The sequence below is a fragment of the Euphorbia lathyris genome, chromosome 4 (genome assembly GCF_963576675.1).
Source record: "Euphorbia lathyris chromosome 4, ddEupLath1.1, whole genome shotgun sequence".
Classification (NCBI taxonomy): Eukaryota; Viridiplantae; Streptophyta; class Magnoliopsida; order Malpighiales; family Euphorbiaceae; genus Euphorbia; species Euphorbia lathyris.
The window spans coordinates 2,283,178-2,301,660 of record NC_088913.1 but is presented as its reverse complement, the minus strand read 5'-3'; the positions used below and the strand labels follow the sequence as shown (position 1 = coordinate 2,301,660).

Sequence of the window (18,483 nt, the reverse complement as noted above, 5' to 3'; positions counted from 1 at the left end):
ACCAAACCGAAAATAAGGTTAACCGAAACCGATGGACTAGTGTACGGTTTTTAATTTTAAAAATAGTGGTTAATGGTTACGGTTACGGTTACGGTTTCGGCATTCCAAAAACCGCGGTTAACCGAAACCGACCGAATGTCAATTAAATATATAAAAAATATAAAAAATATTTATTTATATTTATATATAATTATATTTTATCCAACTATACTAATTAGTAATTAGTTACATTTATCCAATTAATTAAGTACTTAGCTAAATATATATTGATTATCTTTATCCAAAATTCATAAAAAAAAAATCTTTATCCAAATTTTTTTTATAAGATTTAATTACTCTAATTTAACTAATAAATATTAAGAATTTATTTGGCAAATTATAAATTAAAATTTCACCCTAGTGGTCGTTTGTCAAATTTCTTAACTATACCATTGAAATTAAAAACCACTTTCATTTAAAATGTAGCAAAATAGGGATTCATACACTTATTAGTTATAACCTGTATAAAGTGATTAGTTATATACATTGATTATTATGAAATTTTATCCCTGAAGAAAGTAAACCATCGTTAGTTCAAAATAAAGCTCTAAAATATGAACCACCTATTAGATTAAATTTAAAAATTTATTTGAATTTAAATTCATAAAGAAGTTATTGTAATTGAATAGTGAGTTGGAAGTCATAGATTAAAGTTAGGATAAAGTACAAAAAAAAAACCCTGTGGTTTCTGACTTTTGCAAACAAGGTCTCGTGTTTTAAAAGCGTACAAACGGGGGTTTGTGGTACCAGCCGTTAACAAAGAAGGTATTTTTTATGGATGCCGTTAAGTTGGACTGACCTGTCACTTTGACTGAAAATTGCACCAAGGGCAATTATCATGCTTGGAAAATTTTACTTAACAAATTTAGTTCAGTGCACAGAAAATTGAGAAAGAATTTTTCCAAGCATCAATAGCAATCCAACAAAGCCTACCAAAATTTGAACCAGAGGCTGTATGGACCAAAAAAGAAGAGGAAAAGCGAATTTGGGGGATGAAATTTCTCAAGTCTTTTATACCACAATTGGGATGCGAAAGGATGAAATTGCCCTTGGTGCAATTTCCAATCAAAGTACCAGGTCAACCCAACTTAACGGCATCCATAAAAAATCTCTTCTTTGTTAATGACTGGTACCACAGATCCCCGTTTGTACGCTTTTAAAACACGAGACTTTATTTGCAAAAGTCGGAAACCACAGAGTTTTTTTTTGTACTTTACCCTTAAAGTTATTGATGTTTTTTTTTATTGTTAATCTCTTCAACTCGTTATTAGAATTTTTTTATTATTTTTATTTACTAATGGTTAGAAACCAAAATAAAAGGTTAACCGACCGAAATAATTGGTTAACCGATTAGTAGTTAACCGAATTTTATAAACTAGTGTATGGTTAGTGTTTTTAAAAAACCGAATTAACCGTAATGGACTGGTTAACACCACGTCCACCCCTAGTTCCCAGTGATACGGAAGACGCCGTAAACTCTCAAGATTGGGATGTTTCGAAAAACAAAAGACAGTAATAATCTCATCCTATAAATTCCTGGAAGCCTGAAGCTGACGGTTCAAGGTATGAATTACTCTAGCCTTTCTGAGATTTACTTCCATTGAATCAAATACTATACAAGCATCTGGCTGCTATGCATCATTGTTGAGAATTTCTTTGACCACCAGTCGGCAATTGGTAATTTCAAGCATCCTAACTAGTCGCCTATTAAGTGTTTGTTTTTATGTCTAGCTGAGGTTTTCATAGTTTCTGGTTTTGACGAGATTTTAAAAATTTACAAAATAAACTGAAAAAGGATTTGTACTTACAGATAGCACATCAAGCTCTTCTTTGTTTTCTCTTCAAGTTTCATTTCATACAAACTTCAGCTCAAGTATTGTTCGTTTGGTATTCATATGCAAATCATTAGGTGAAAACCTTTCCTTCGCAATTACCATTAGGACTCTTTGGGTATGTTTGTTTTTTGGGATGAAGAGGTGGATTCTCACACTGGAGTTGTCATCTTCAATAAGGATTTGAGTTAGTTATATGATCATTAGAGATTAAGTACCAAAATAATAAGCCTATGGTTTTTTTTTTTTTTGGAAAATTATCAATTTAGGTTCCAAATGGTACCAATTTAGCATGATATATCATTCATATTACTCCATTAAGTTCTGATTTCTCTCTTCATGTACAATTGACAACACTTAAAAGGAGTAATATAGTTGGTGCGTCATGTTAAACTTATATCTAAATTGATACTTCAGCAAAAACCAATTTTAGGACTTTATCCTTTATTATTATTATTATTATTATTTAAATAGCAAGATTTGCCAATTGAGGATCTATACAAAATTTATAATTTTTTAAATTAAATTAATAAACAAATCAAACGATTTCCAAAATCTACAGCTGCCATTATTGACCTATTGCTACTTGCTAGTCAACTTGTTCAGGTAATCTCCTACTTGAAATCAACCAAACCAGTTTGTATCATTCTTGTTTCTCTTACCTTGAAAAATGGCAGAATCAGTCCTTTCAGACATCGCTGCTAGAATCATTTCTAATCTGGCTTCTTCGGTGCTTAAGGAGATAGGGCTGGTATGGGGTCTCAAAGATGAGCTTAACAAACTCAAGAGAACTGTTTCCACCATTGAAACTGTGCTTCTTCATGCGGAGGAGCAGTCCATGCACAATCCTCAAATCAAACATTGGCTTGGAATGCTGAGTGAAGCCATGTATGATGCTGATGACTTGCTGGATGAGTTCTCAACAGAGGCCTTGCGTCATCAAGTTATGGGTGATTCTAAAACCGCAAAAAAGGTGCTTCTTTTCTTTTCAAGCTCCAACAAGTTTGCTTTTGGTCTCAAAATGGGTCATAAGGTTAAGGCCCTTAGAGAGAGATTAGATGAAATCGCTGCAGATAGAAAATTCCACTTGGAAGAACGTTCTGTAGAGAGGGTTTTTGTAGCTAACGGCAGGGACCAAACTCACTCTTCTGCCCCTGCTGTCGTTGTTGGTAGACAGGATGAGAAGGAGTCAATTATAAAGCTTTTACTCTCTTCTGATTACGAAGAGAATGTGTCCGTTGTTCCTATTGTTGGTATTGGAGGTTTGGGAAAGACTACACTTGCTCAACTGGTATATAGTGACGATAAGGTCAATAACCATTTTGAGTTGAAGATGTGGGTCTGTGTGTCGGATGATTTTGATGTGCAGTTGCTGGTGGGAAAAGTTTTGGAATCTGCAACTCGACAGGCGCCTCAAAACACCCAGATGGATCTATTAAAAACTCTCCTCCATGAAAAGATAAATGGTAGAAGGTATCTACTTGTGTTGGATGATGTGTGGAATGAGGATGTGAGTAAATGGTTCAGCTTAAAAGACTTGCTAGCTGGTGGGGCAAGAGGAAGTAAGATTATAATTACTACACGACTCAGAAAGGTTGCAGAGATGAGCCGGCCAATCTCCATATATGAATTAAAAGGTCTGTCTGTAAATGAGGCTTGGTTATTGTTCAAACAGATGGCATTCAAGCAGGGGCAGGTGCCAAATCCAAGCCATGAAGCTATTGGAAGGGAAATTGTAGGCAAGTGTTGTGGAGTTCCTTTGTCCATAAGAGCAATAGGGGGTATGTTATACTCTAAAGATTTGGAGTCTGAATGGTTGTTGTTCAAAAAAGAAGAGCTCTCGAAGATAGACTTGTACAGAGAAGATATTTTGCCAATTCTTAAGTTGAGTTACAATCATCTGCCTTCCTATTATAAGCATTGCTTTGCTTTTTGTAGCTTATATCCTAAAGATTATGAAATTCCTGTAGAAGAACTGATACATCTTTGGAAGGCACAAGGGTATCTTCAGCCAACAGCTTCAAATGAGTGTCTTCAAGATGTTGGCTTTAGATGTTTCATGGATCTTTTCCGGCTGTCATTCTTTCAAGATGTTCAAAAGGATGACTTTGGTAATATTGAAAGTTGCAAAATGCATGATTTAATGCATGATCTGGCCATTTTAGTTGCTGGGGACAATATCTCTTCATCACATTCTGGAGTACCAAGTATTACAGAAAAAACTCAGCATATGTCATTTCGGGTTGTTCGAAGATCTTTTTCGCAAGATTTTTCCTCATTGTTGAAGTCAAAAAAGATAAGAACGATATTGCCATTTGCTGAACGACCTGTTAACATCAAAGAAGAAGAACTTGATGCTGTGTTTTGTAACTTGAGATGTTTGAGGGTGCTAAATTTATCTTACTTGAAAATTAATGAACTGCCAAGTTCTATTTATAAATTGAAGCATCTAAGATATCTTGACCTTTCCCGCAATGAAGATATCAAGAAACTTCCGGATTCAATCACGAATCTACAGAACCTTCAAGTGTTGAAATTAATTCGGTGTACCAAACTCATGCAACTGCCGGATAATATCACAAAATTGGTCAATCTTACAGATATTGACAATGACGGGTGTCATAGGTTGACTCATATGCCACGAGATATTGGAAAACTGACACGACTTGAGACATTATCTACATTCGTAATAGCCAAGGATGATTCTATCTTCTCCATGCACAGTGGTGGACTTGATGAATTACATGAATTAAACAACTTGAGAGATTCATTGGAAATCACGAATTTGAAGTACGTGAAAAATGCTGCGTTTGAATTTCAGGCAGCTAATTTGAATGCAAAGAAACAACTTCAAAAATTGACATTACGCTGGAATGAGTTTTACGATCGTAATAATAATTGCAGTGCTAATGATGTTGCTAATGATGAAATGGGATTAGAAGCACTATGCCCACACCAAAGTTTGAAAAGATTGTCTGTGTTATTTTATAGAGGAGTGAGGCCTCCGAGCTGGCTACCATCGATCACCAATTTATTGTTCGTTGATTTTGTGTGTTGCAGAAGCATACAGTGGCTTCCGCCATTTGATCAGCTCCCTTATCTTAAAAGTTTAAGGATTTTTGGTTTAACGAACTTGGAGCATATAGATGTTGCTGTGAATTTTGAAAATGAAGGATCTTCGTCATTCTTTCCTTCCTTAAAATATCTTGTTCTCAGAGACTGCCCCAATCTGAAGGGATTTGTGTGTAAGACTACTGATGTTGGAATGGAAGAGTTGCCCTACTTTCCTTGTCTTTCTCAGTTAGAAATTGGAGATTGTCCTAACCTGAATGAAATGCCACTTTTCCCGGAGCTTAAAATACTGAGATTGAGGGAAGACGGAATGAAATCCCTGATTGAAGTACTGAAGATGATGACACCACAATCCACCTCTTCACCTTTCTCTAGTCTCTCTCAATTAGAGGAGCTTTTAATCCCGTTTATGGAAGATTGTCCAATGAATGAGTTGCTAAAATACCTTCCTTCTCTCCAACATCTTGAGTTTTTTGATTGCCAATGCAAAAGTCTGTCTAGTGATGAGAATGATGATGGAATGCAGTGGCAAAGCCTTAAAGTCCTCCGTTGTTGAATTTAAACTCATGTCAAACTTAGGTTCTCTACCAAAGGGGCTTCATTATGTTACCACTCTGCAACGTCTAGAAATCTACCAGTGTGGTAGTTTGGTGTCTATACCAGAGTGGATGCGCAACCTCGTCACATTACAAAATTTGACTATCAATCATTGTCCCCAACTGTCAGAAAGATGCAAGAACAATACGGGTGAGGATTGGCCTAAGATTTCTCACATTCCAAATATTTCCATTGATGATCAAATTATTCAAAAGAATGGCTGCTACCTGCTCTGAGCATGTGTGACTGCAATTCTTTCTCACGTTTTAGCAGAGTATTTCCTTCTCTCCTTCAATCTCCATCCTTTTTAGATTAAATATACCCCTGAATATTTGTGTGTTCTTTATTTCATTTTTTTTATAAAATGATGTTTCAGGTTCATGCTTTTTTTCCCTGCTCATGTTAAAATAACACCAGTGAGCTTCTTATTACTCTTAAACACCTTGGGATTACAGAATATAAAGCTGTATTGTTAACCATTAACAGAATGCAGGAAACCTGCAGCTCGGCATGGACTCTGCCAAATGCACCAGTTATTGAATCGATGCAGAGGAAAGATTTCAAGTGTGTCACCAACGTATCAGCTTGTTCAAATGAGTTAACGAGGTGATTCTCTTGCTTATGATATCAATCTCATTGTATTTGATATGTTTTTTTTTCATTCCTTCTTATTCTATAACTCATTTAAATCACATCTCAAGCTTCATTTCAATTTTAGAAACCAGATTGATGCAGTAATAATTCAGTTTGGCTTGGATTCCAGGATAGTTCAATCCATTGCCTTTATGCTCGTAATTTTTTTTTTATGAATAGGTAACTTTGCGAATCTGAGCTTCTCCAATCTTGCATGAAACAGCATCTCAGTAAGTTCATTTTATTTGTATCTTTGAAAGAAAACAGGAGGAAAGTCATTTTCCCTTATTTACAAGGAAAGAGTAAAAGTTGGGGAGAATATAAGATCTAGCAAGTCTGTTACTGTTGTAGTTGTTTCGATCAATTCATTTCATGACATTTGGGAGGTTTTTGGAATTTTAATACTGGAACACTGACTAGCATGGGTAGAACCTATCTTTCACAGAAACGGATAAGGAAACAAAAACAGACATTGGGGGGAACATTATTTTTAAAAAACATAGAAAAGGAAATGTGGAGAAACGTGTAAGTAGTAAAAAATATAGGGACATGTGTTAATATGATTAGTATAATTTTAGGCGGCTCGGTGCACTACGCGTCCCGCTAAGCGAGGGTCTAGGGAGAGGTCCCACCACAAGGGTGTACTGGGGGCAAGCCTTCCCCTGCCATTTTTTTTGCAAGAGGTATTTATACTCTATATATGCAATAGTGAGTAGAAAATAGAACTAATAAGATATAATGGAATATAAATTATCATCAAATAAGAAGTTTTAGCTAAAGAGGAAATTTCAATTAGCTAGAATCATAGTCAGCATTAGATTAGATTGTTTTTCCGGCGGAAATAGCTTCCTAAACCAGAAACGTGTTTCCTAGTTTCAATACTTAGAGAAACACGCCCAGAAATGACGAGAGATGCTACTGAGGAGGAGTTTTACATGCAATATAGGTTAGAAGAATCAAATTAATGCCACATTAGCACTATATGTAATTCATGACTCAATAAGGCTACAAATTTTCGGAAATCTCAAAATTTGTCGATCTAGGACTAACAATGACATTAGTTTGGGTTCAGCATTCTGACGTTAGAATTTTTGTCTCTGATTTTCTTGTTCTGTCAACTACATTATCAATGTTGCTTAGTTGTTTATTAATGTAGAAGCTGTAATTTACAAATGCAGATTCAAAAGATGATGAATAGGTGGGGAGGTTATGTTCTAAAGAGTAGCAGATTTTTTGGGAGAAGATGATGAAATTTGACATATATTTGTAGGGTTTGTAAAATCATTTTGAATGGTCATTTACAATTGATTTTGACATGGTGTAGAGATAAAAAGGAGGTAGTAGGACATGACCATCAATGAAGCATCTATTCTTGGTGTATAAATAACAATTGAGCCTCTTATTACGAATGATAGCCTAAAAAGCTAATAATTGAGCCTCTTATTCCTATCCCCATGGATAAAATTGAAATCACAAGACACAAAACCCGTGCTAAAACTAAGAATATCTTCATACCGAAACATCAGATAGTAACGGGGCACCTGTGAACAATTATAACCTTTGCATATGATTCAATACAAAGGTTAGCTAAGGAATAATCTTTTATTTATTCGATTTCCAAATACACCAAAATCGTTATAAAGGTGTTTAAACATTATTTATAGTTAAGGATAACAAAGAAAATAAACAACAGACATTATTAATTTCATTCAGAGTACTGAATCAGCTTAATCATTCAACCAAAGTTTGAATCCTGAAAATGAGAATACATTTATGATTAAATATTTGGTGGGAGACTCGCTTTCACAATCCGGCGAGTTCTTTTAACAAAGCCACTGCCAATAAGTTGCCGGCTCATTGTTGAAAGCAAAATGCAGGTGAAGAATGAACATATCAACACTGTCAACCCATGAAGTCCTTGATATCGGTTGCTGATGCGAAAGACCTTGTTAATCAGAAAGTTATACCACAATTGTGCTTTGCCGTTGATCAGAAACAGTGTCGTTCAACGTTGCAGAAGCTCAGAATCCAATTTGAAGTTGAAATTAGTGAACCTTTTGAGGAATTTCCCTGAAATGATCTCAAACCATGTATGCCTCAAATTTCACATTCAAAAGACCGAGCTCCGATGTTGCCTTAATAATACCAGATTGGTTTAAAGACCGCCACGAGCTCCAATGTTGCCAGCCACAGCTCAAAGCAGTGCACAATCCTCTGCATTATGTTGCTGAAAATGATTATAGAGTATGCAAACTGAATCATTTTTTACATTTATCTGGTGTCGAAAACCGAAATGAAGCTTGAGATGCAATGCAAATGAGTTCTAGAGTAAGCCATAACTTAAAAAGGAAACAGTTTGAATATGGTCAGCATATCAAATACTATGAGATTAATATCAGAAGCATTCGATAGAAAGACGATATGAACTGATACAGAAAGCAAGACACAGACCCTGTTCGGTAAAGAGCTTTTTTGGATAAAATTAGAGGTTTGAACCACTTTAGAGATTTTGACTAGTCAAACCATAGTGTTTTTGGTGAATAGAGGGTTGAAAGAGCTTATTGGGTGCAAAAAACTAATTTTGAAAAAGCTGGTTTTAAGGACTTTTCATTTAGCTTATTACTCAATGACATTTTTACCCCTAATTACTACCTTTTAACACCAAATAATAGGGTTACCATGCTATTAACAATCAGCTAAGTTTTACCAAACAAGTTTACACAATCAGCTAGTCAAATTAGCAAACAAAAAATAACAGCTATTTGCCAAACAGGGCCACACTAGTATTAGAAATCCCTATATTCTGCAATTCCAAGGTATTGTAGAGTAACAAGAAGTTGAAATACCTCACATTGCCATGACACATAGTATTAGGAAGAACACACCCGCTGACGCCGTGTTAATTATTCGACAGAGAATCTCTTTCATCTTCTGATAGCTCTGAGATACCAAAATATACTATGTTAATTAAACTTCATTTTAGAAACTAAATAGAACCTGAAAGGAGCAATGATGCCCAATTCAACTCTTACCCATATCATAAGGGTGCTTTGTGAGGAGGATAGCCTAATTTAGAAACACATGCTGTAAGGCTTATCATCTATTCCAGTATTATACTAGAGCATGAAAGCTATCCACCATTGTTGCGCTTCTCCACGAACTTAAAAAAATAGCAAGTGGATAAAGAAATGAAGGTATAGATCAAAAGGGTCAATAAAGAAGCATACAATTTGATCATTCAGAACAGACCTTGTCAACACCCTGCGATGTGTAGGACAAATAAGGGGCTCTAATCAACATCATGTTTCAGCCCATGCTGTTTCAGACTGCTGACATGAATAAGGCCTTTGTTGAGGCATGGAAGAAGAGCACTAGTTTGCATATTTGTTTGAGAATTGCTTCATAAATCTCATAAACCCTTGGGAAACCTGATAAACCCTTACAGAAATGAACAGACATTTGATGATCACTTCCGCTTTCTCCTGGCATTATCCTGGAACTATCATTGCATCTATCTGGTGTCCAAAACTACAATGAAGCTTGAGATGTGATTTGAATGAGTTATAGAATAAGCAAGAGCGAAGAACAGCTCATAAATGGTTAGCATATCAAATACTATGAGATTAACATCAGAAGTAAAGACAATCCATATGAACTTTCAACAGAAAGCAAGAGAATCACCATGTTAACTCAATTGAACCTTTTGCTGATACATTAGTCGACATGATCTTCCCTCTGTATGCCAACCAGCTATGTAGGCTTGTACTGATTCAAGAACTAATACATTTGGCAGAGTCCATGCCGTGCTTCAAGTTTCGTGCATTCTGTTAAAGATTACCAATAAACCATTACTTTCTGCAATGCCAAGGTGTTTTACAGTAAAGATTACCAATAAAGCATTACGTTTCCCTCTTGATCATTGCCTGGACATGTCATAATTGAACTGAATCAGATACAAGTACCAAATTGAAGGCTAGATGAATTTTTTTATTACAAGGAATACCATACAAATTTAGCCATATGGTTATTAAGGAAGAACGATTAGCATCCCTGCACAAAATAGTGCAATCTTAAATCTAACGTTTATTAGTTGGTATAGTTTCAAGCTTAATTTCAATGTAACTATTGGCCTCCTAAACTTGCTTATAGTTCTATTGACACTTTAACTTGCTTAGAATGATACAGTTTAGCCAAATCCTCTCTTGTTTTGCCACTATGGATTTAGGAGGTTAATCATGTCACTTTAAGCAAGTTCAGGAGTTAATGTGACACTCTGTAAATTCAGTGGCCAATCAATTTTTTAAGCCAAATTCAAGGGCTCCTAATCTATTAAGCATTCAGAATACGAAAAACTACCACGTGAGAATAACGAGTATCATGCATATATGGACTCACCAAACTTACAGCATAAACTATGTCTGTTCTGGAATGAGACACATTAACTTCCTTACTAACCTCTGAGCCCTTGATCTTTTAATTGAACGCATTAGAATCTATCATGGAATTGATACCACTAGCAAAATCTGGAAAAAAATAATCTGCCGCTGAAGTTTCATCAAAAAAATCAAAACTTTCGTCCATTGACCCTCCGAGCATTTTATTCTAGCTCCACCATTGTATCTGTCAATCTAACCATCACAAAAAAGAGTATAAACAAGAGCTGTAAAAGAAGAAGCTTTAGCCTAAAAAATCAGCACTCGTACCATGTTGAACAAATCAAAATATATACATTAGACCTCTAAAAAAAAGAGATTGAACGTTCATGAACAAATATGTTGCAGTAGCCTCATTAGACTAGAATGATTATTTAGATTCTATGATCAAACATGAACAAAATTGAAACAAGCAGAAGAATAGAAATTGTATTTAACTTAAACTCACATAAGCAAAAAAACAGAGCTATATCAAGACTTTTCCTTTGAATCACTTTTCAACAGCTCTATTGGGTTTTGTGCAAATCCACGACGAATTTACTCTAGTGGCTTCTGTTCTTCTCCTTCCTAATCAAGCAGCAAAATTTTCTACTAAAAACTTGAACCAAATTTGAAGTATAATATGTCAAGAAGATCGGAAAAAATACGAATACATCAAAGGGGAAGATGTAAGTGGCACATTGAATAGGTGAGTAATTGGCACATTGAATAGGTGATAAAATAAGTTACACTTACTTCAAACAAACAAAAAAAAAAGGGTTATAAAAGAAGCAAACAGTTGATCATTCAAAACTGACCTTGTCAACTCCCTTTGATTTGTACGATGAAAAATAAGGAGCTTTAATCGACATCATGTGTTAGGCCGTTTTTAAGTCATTTCATCACTGCAAGACAAGTCAACAGGAGTATAAATTACAAATTTTCAAAAACACTATATGATTATAGTCAATTCACAAAAGATGAGAATGACATGCTCTTTCAGACACAGAAACCCACTTATTGATTTGCAGTCAGGCAGCCATTCCTCTGAATACTTAGATGGTCAATGGAAATATTTGGAATGTGACAAATCTTAGGCCAATCCTCGCCCGTGTTGTTCTTGCATCTTTCTGATAGTTGGGGACAATCTTCAATAATCAAATATTGTAACATGACGAGGTTACCGATCCACTCTGGTATAGACGCCAAACTACCACACTTATTGGTTTGCAGAGTTCGCAGAGTGGTAACATATTGAAGCCCCTTTGGTAGAGAAACCAAGTTTGGCATGTTCATAAAATAAACAGCACGGAGGACTTTAAGGCTTTGCCACTGCATGCCATCATCATTCTCATCACCAGACAGACTTTTACATGAGCATTTAGAAAAACTGAGATATTGAAGAGAAGGAAGGTATTGTAGCAACTCATCCAGCGGAACATCTTCCATTTGAATGATTGAAAGATCCTCCAATTGAGAGAGAGTAGAGAAAGGTGAAGAGGTGGATTGTGATGTTGAAGTTGTCGTCATCTTCAGTACTTCCATCAGGGGTTTTATTCCGTCTTTCATCAATATCAGCCTTTTAAGCTTCGGAAAGAGTGGCATGTACGTCAAGCTAGGACAATCTCCAATTTGCAACTGATCAAGACAAGGAAAGCAGGGCAGCTCTTCCATTGATAAAGATGTTTGGTTCATTCCAACATCAGTCTTGAATCTCAAAAATCCCTTCAGATTGGGGCAGCCGTGTAGAGTAAGCCTTGTTAGGGAAGGAAAGAATGACGAAGATCCTCTGTTTTCAAAATTCACGGCAACATCTATGTGCTCCAGGTTAGTTAAAACCCAAACACATAACTCTTTAAGATAAGGGAGCTGATCAAATGGTGGGAGCCACTGTATGCTTCTGCAACACTGAAAATCAATGGAAACTAAATTAGTCATCGATATTAGCCAGCTTGGAGGCTTCACTCCTCTGTAATCAACCACTGACAATTCTTTCAAATTTTGGTTCGGACATAGTGCTTCCAATCCCATTTCATCTTTAGCAACATCATTTGCGCTGCAATCTCCACAGCAAAAGTCCCAATATAGTGTCAATTTTTCAAGGTGTTTCTTCTCATTCAAATATAATTCAAATGCAGTGTTTTTCAAGTATTTCAAATTCCTGATTTCCAATGAACCTCTCAAGTTGTTTAATTCATGTAATTCCTCAAGTCCACCGCTATGTTTGGAGAAGATAGAATCATCCTTGGCTATTACGAATCTAGATAACGTCTCAAGTCGTGTCAATTTTCCAATATCTTGTGGCATATGTGTCAAGCTATAACACTTGTCATTATCAAGATCTGTAAGATTGACCAATTTTGTGATATTATCCGGCAGTTGCATGAGTTCAGTACACTCAATTAATTTCAACACTTGAAGGTTCTGCAGAGTCGTGATTGAATCCGGAAGTTTCTTGATATCTTCATTGCGGGAAAGGTCAAGATATCTTAGATGCTTCAATTGATAAATAGAACTTGACAGTTCATTAATTTTCAAGTAAGATAAATTTAACACCCTCAAGCGTCTCAAATTACAAAACACTGCATCGAGTTCTTCTTCTTTGATGTTAACAGGTAGTTCAACAAATGGCAATATTGTTCTTACCTTTTTTGCCTTCAACAATGAAGAAAAATCTTGCGAAATGGAATTTTGATCAACCCGAAATGACATATGCTGAGTTTTGTCTATAATACTTCTTATTCCAGAATGTGACGAAGAGAAATTGTCCCCCGCAACTGAAATGGCCAGATCATGCATTAAATCATGCATTTTGCAACTTTTAATATTACCAAAGTTATCCTTTTGAACATCTTGAAAGAATGACAGTCGAAAAAGATTCATGAAACATCTAAGGCCAACATCCTGAAGACACTCATTTGAATCTGTTGACTTGAGATACCCCTGTGCCTTCCAAAGATGTATCAGTTCTTCTACCGGAATTTCATAATCTTTAGGATATAAGCTGCAATAAGCAAAACAATGCTTATAATAGGACGGCAGATGATTGTAACTCAACTTAAGGATTGGCAAAATATCTTCCCTGTACACATCTAGCTTCGAGAGTTCTTCATTTTTGAACAACAACCATTCAGACTCCAAATCTTCAGAATACAACATGCCTCCTATTGCTCTTATGGCTAAAGGAACTCCACAACACTTGCCTACAATTTCCCGTCCTATAGCTTCATGGCTTGGACTTGGCACCTGCCCCTGCTTGAATGCCATCTGTTTGAACAATAACCAAGCCTCATCCCCAGACAAACCTCTTAATTCATGTATAGAGATTGGCCGACTCATCTCTGCAATCTTTCTGAGCCGTGTAGTAATTATAATCTTACTTCCTCTTGCACCACCAGCTAGCAAATCTCTGAAGCTGAACCATTTACTCACATCCTCATTCCACACATCATCCAACACAAGTAGATACCTTCTACCATTTATCTTTTCATGGAGGAGAGTTTTTAATAGATCCATCTGGGTGTTTTGAGTCGCCTGTCGAGTTGCAGATTCTAAAACTTTTCCCACCAGCAACTGCACGTCAAATTCATCAGACACACAAACCCACATCTTCAAAGCAAAATGGTTATTGACCTTATCGTCACTATATACCAGTTGAGCAAGTGTAGTCTTTCCCAAACCTCCAATACCAACAATGGGAACAACCGACACATTCTCTTCACAATCAGAAGAGAGTAAAAGCTTTACAATTGCCTCCTTTTCGTCCTGTCTACCAATAACGACAGCAGGGGCAGAGGAATGAGTTTGGTCCCTGCCCCTAGCTACAAAACCCCTCTCTACAGAACGTTCTTCCAAGTGGAACTTTCTTTCTGCAGCAATATCATCTAATCTCTCTCTAAGAGCCTTAACTTTATGACCCATTTTGAGACCAAAAGCAAACTGGTTGGAACTTGAAAAGAAAAGACGCACCTTCTTGGCGGTTTTAGAACCACCCATAACTTGCTGACGCAAGGCCTCCGTTGAAAATCCATCCAGCAAATCATCAGCATCATACATGACTTCACTCAGCATTCCAAGCCAAAGTTTGATTTGAGGATTCTCCATGGACTGCTCCTCCGCATGAAGAAGCACAGTTTCAATGGTGGAAACAGTTCTCCTGAGTTTGTCAAGCTCATCTTTGAGACCCCATACCAGCCCTATCTCCTTAAGCACAGAAGAACTCAGATTCGAAATGATTCTAGCAGCGACGTCGTAAAGGACTGATTCTGCCATTCTTCAGGATAATAATGATCTGAAGTGGGTTGGTTGATTTCAAGGCTTGAACAGAGGGAGTGATAAGGTTTGAAGTTTCAAGTGGAGGATATGGAAATAGAATGGAAAAAGAGGGATTTTTCAACCATATCATTATAGAGACCTTCCATACAGGTTTTGACACCTGTAAACTATCTTATCAAATTAAAAAAAAAAATCCCTTTTATTCATCCCAAATTTTACAGCGTACAGTGAAGATGAAAAATGGGGCTGGGCAATCACTGCTCTCTCCTCTCTCCTCTCCATCACCTGTGCTCAGACCACTTGAATTCGATACCACTCATTAGTAATTCTACTACAGCAATTACTTCAGGTATCAGAAATTCTCTCTCCTTCTGCTCAAATACATAAGGAGGGATTTCTTATGATGTTATTCTTTTTTCCTATTCTCTTCTGATTGTATTCATTTCTAAAACATGTTTGTGAATTGGGTTTTTTCATTGTTTGTGTGTGTGCAAGTGAAAAGTAAATTAAATAATTTCTAGTAACTGCTGGTAAGTCACCTTTGTGTCCATTGTAATGGTGGTGATGGAGATGGCGGTGTGTGCGCATCTTTGAGTAGTCAAAAGTGAGTTTTACTGAGAAATGCAGGTTTTGTTGCAGCAACATGATGATAGAATTCTTACTGCTTTTCGAATGATACATGGGATGGGAGCAGTGCGAGAGACAGAGGTGCTAATTGGATGGTGTCCGCCTGACCAGGGCTGCTGAAACCTAACAGTGTCGGCGGCTGGAGGCATGATCCGAAATCAGATTTTCCTGAATCATATTTTATATTGGCTTAGTAGGCATCCAACCCCCTAAACTTGTAACTTTTTTCACCTGGCCTTCTCAATTTAGGAGACAACCTCTCAACCTCCTCAACTCTCCAAAAACATCAGATACAGCCCCTTACACCCCTATATCCGGTCAAAATATTGACCCGTGTAGAAAACGCGCTTGAATATATTGACCCGTATAGAAAACATCTCTATGTTCGGTCAAAATATTGACTCGTGTAGAAAATCCGTGTAGAAAACATCACAAATGGGCTTGCTCGCCGAGTAAGGGTCTCAATGGAAAATTTTAATTAAAAAAATAACACGTGGCATTGGTGTGGTCAACAGTCAAGCGTGTTTTCTACAAGGCTCAATATTTTGACCGAACATAGGGGTGTAATGGGTTGTATGTGATGTTTTTGAAAATTTGAGGGGGTTGAAAGGTTGTCCTCTAAGTTGAGGGGGCCAGGTGAAAAAAAGTTACAAGTTTAGGGGATTGTGTGCCTATTAAGCCTTTTATATTTTCCTAAATCATATTTTATCTGGAACTCTCTCTCTAAGAATTTATTTTTCCTCTCTTAACCAACCAACAAATAAATGATCTCAAAACGAAAATTTTCAAAAATTAAAAAGTGTTGAATGACTATCGGTGTTAAAAAGTATAAGTTTGGTGGCGATACTTCTAAGAATTGAACTTTAGTGGTCACAATATTAAAATGGTAAAGTTCAGTGGTCATGGATGGAATTTATCCAAAAATACCCTTAACATTCACAACTAATAGCAATTTTACTCTTAACATCTAAAATTGTGCAATTTTATCTCTAACATTAGCCGTCAAGAGCAAATTTACCTCTAACGTTGACAAATTGGGTCAATTTTGGAAATAATTTATCAAACTATTTCTCGGTCATGAATCTTGTCATCTACACTTCACGTATCAGTCATTTTATCACTCATTAGTGACAGATCATAAACATATGATTAGACATGAATTTTTTTATTAAAAAATTAAAAAATATACTGTCTATTTTACGAGTTGGAAAAAAATTTAAAATATTTCGCCGAATTACTAAATATTACTCCAATTCTGTTATTAAATCATAGAAAATATGAAATCTTTTTTTAAACGAATTGATATGCAATTGGTACAGAATGAGGAACAAAACATCTGTGTTTGGCTGTTAACGTTAGGGGTAAAATTATACTATTTTAGAAGTTAAGGATAAATTTGCTCTCGGTTGTAAACATTAGGAGTATTTTTACACCTTATCCCTAAAAAAAACATGTTTTTCGATCTCTAATTTATATCAAAAAATGACTAAATAATGTATTATTAAAATACGATGTCTAAACAATATGTTAGATAAAAAATATAAAAACTAATAAATTAATTATCCAATTTTATATTACTACCTCATATATTTATTTTTTTATTCGGTGAAGATTAATATATTTAAATTTCGTGAATTCAGTGAAGAGTAAGGAGTGATAAAATAACGCACATGTGAAGTGTAGATAATAAGATTTATTACTAAGAAGATAGTTTGATGAATTATTTCTTAAATTGATCCAACTATCATCGTTAGAGGTAAAATTGCTCCGAATAAAATTGTTTCTTTCGTCTAAATGGAAGTTCTAAAATTTCCAGTTTTTAGTTGCATTTTCTTGTATTGTTGATTTTTAAAATATTAGAAGTCTTTTATTAATTTGATTCAACTAACATAAAAAGAGAAACTATCAATATGATGTTGCTCCTCTCTTTAAAATCCGTCATGTTCCATTACAAGGTAGTAGGAATGGCAACGAATGTATCTGTATAAAAAGTATGTGATGAGTACGAGATTAAAATCATTACCTGTTAGAATAATCTATATCTATCTATATATAATATAAAACAGTAACGATGGAACTGAGGTGTCACTTCCTCCTTTTTTAGTGATAAAAAATTTAATATATATTAATTTTAATTGTATTATTATATAAAAAGATTATTTTATCCGTACTATATCTAAAAGTTCTACAGAATTTAAATTAATCCATAAAATCTTTCTAATTCTTTACATATTTATATATAATATAAAGTAACGATAGAACTGAGGTGTCATTTCCTTCTTTTTTTACTGATAAAAAATATAATATAATATATAATATATTAATTTTAATTCTATTATTATATTTATCTATAAAAGATTATTTTATCCGTACTATATCTAAGAGTTCTACAGAATTTAAATTAATCCCTAAAATCTCTCTAATTCTCTACATATTTATATATCTATATCTATATATAATATAAAACAACAACGATGGAACTGAGGTGTCACTTCCTTATTTTTTAGTGATAAAAAATTTAATATATTAATTTTAATTATATTATTATATTTATCTATAAAAATATTATTTTATCCGTACTATATCTAAAAGTTCTACATAATTTAAATTTAAATCTAAATCTATATATAATATAAAACAGTAACGATGGAACTGACGTGTCACTTCCTCCTTTTTTAGTGATAAAAAATTTAATATATTAATTTTAATTGTATTATTATATTTATCTATAAAAAGATTATTTTATCCGTACTATATCTAAAAGTTCTACAGAATTTAAATTAATCCCTAAAATCTCTCTAATTCTCTACATATCTATATATTATATGATTCGGAATATCATAAGGCCCAAGGCAGGGCCCAAGGGCCCAAGAAGCTAGGCCCATGAGGCCAGTCCATCTCACTATAAATACCCTGGCCATGGGAAGGTAGAAGGGGGCGCTCGCTCTCTCTCTCTCTCTCTTTTTGAATCACTACTAAGTCAGGTATCCTCTAAG

General features: G+C 35.2%; 2 protein-coding genes across 19 annotated transcripts; one reads left to right on the top strand and one right to left on the bottom strand.

The window, feature by feature from the left end:
• Positions 1–1,515: 1,515 nt before the first annotated feature.
• On the top strand, positions 1,516–7,800 carry LOC136225978 (putative disease resistance protein RGA3). 12 transcript variants are annotated; one of them, XR_010687411.1, is made up of 4 exons: positions 1,516–1,602; positions 6,034–6,146; positions 6,354–6,403; positions 7,352–7,634. XR_010687411.1 is itself a non-coding variant. In XM_066014222.1 (2 exons), exon 2 carries the CDS (start codon positions 2,542–2,544, stop codon positions 5,497–5,499), a length of 2,958 nt encoding a protein of 985 aa, XP_065870294.1. In that variant the 5' UTR covers positions 1,516–1,602; positions 2,465–2,541; the 3' UTR covers positions 5,500–5,641. The 12 variants fall into 12 exon arrangements, 1 of the variants encoding a protein (XP_065870294.1); XR_010687412.1 differs by having other exon boundaries at positions 1,530–1,716; XR_010687410.1 differs by lacking the exon at positions 1,516–1,602 and adding an exon at positions 1,617–1,716 and having other exon boundaries at positions 6,027–6,146.
• A 5-nt stretch (positions 7,801–7,805) lies between these two features.
• LOC136225977 (putative disease resistance protein RGA3) lies at positions 7,806–14,969 on the bottom strand. 7 transcript variants are annotated; one of them, XM_066014220.1, is made up of 10 exons: positions 11,603–14,969; positions 11,404–11,490; positions 11,055–11,173; positions 10,569–10,801; positions 10,077–10,096; positions 9,855–9,997; positions 9,423–9,701; positions 9,206–9,333; positions 9,020–9,113; positions 7,806–8,400 (listed from the first exon to the last, which is right to left on the bottom strand). In XM_066014220.1, exon 1 carries the CDS (start codon positions 14,855–14,857, stop codon positions 11,603–11,605), a length of 3,255 nt encoding a protein of 1,084 aa, XP_065870292.1. In that variant the 5' UTR covers positions 14,858–14,969; the 3' UTR covers positions 7,806–8,400; positions 9,020–9,113; positions 9,206–9,333; positions 9,423–9,701; positions 9,855–9,997; positions 10,077–10,096; positions 10,569–10,801; positions 11,055–11,173; positions 11,404–11,490. The 7 variants fall into 7 exon arrangements, with proteins under 7 accessions (XP_065870292.1, XP_065870290.1, XP_065870291.1 ...); XM_066014218.1 differs by having other exon boundaries at positions 10,629–10,801; XM_066014219.1 differs by lacking the exon at positions 10,077–10,096.
• Positions 14,970–18,483: the final 3,514 nt, after the last annotated feature.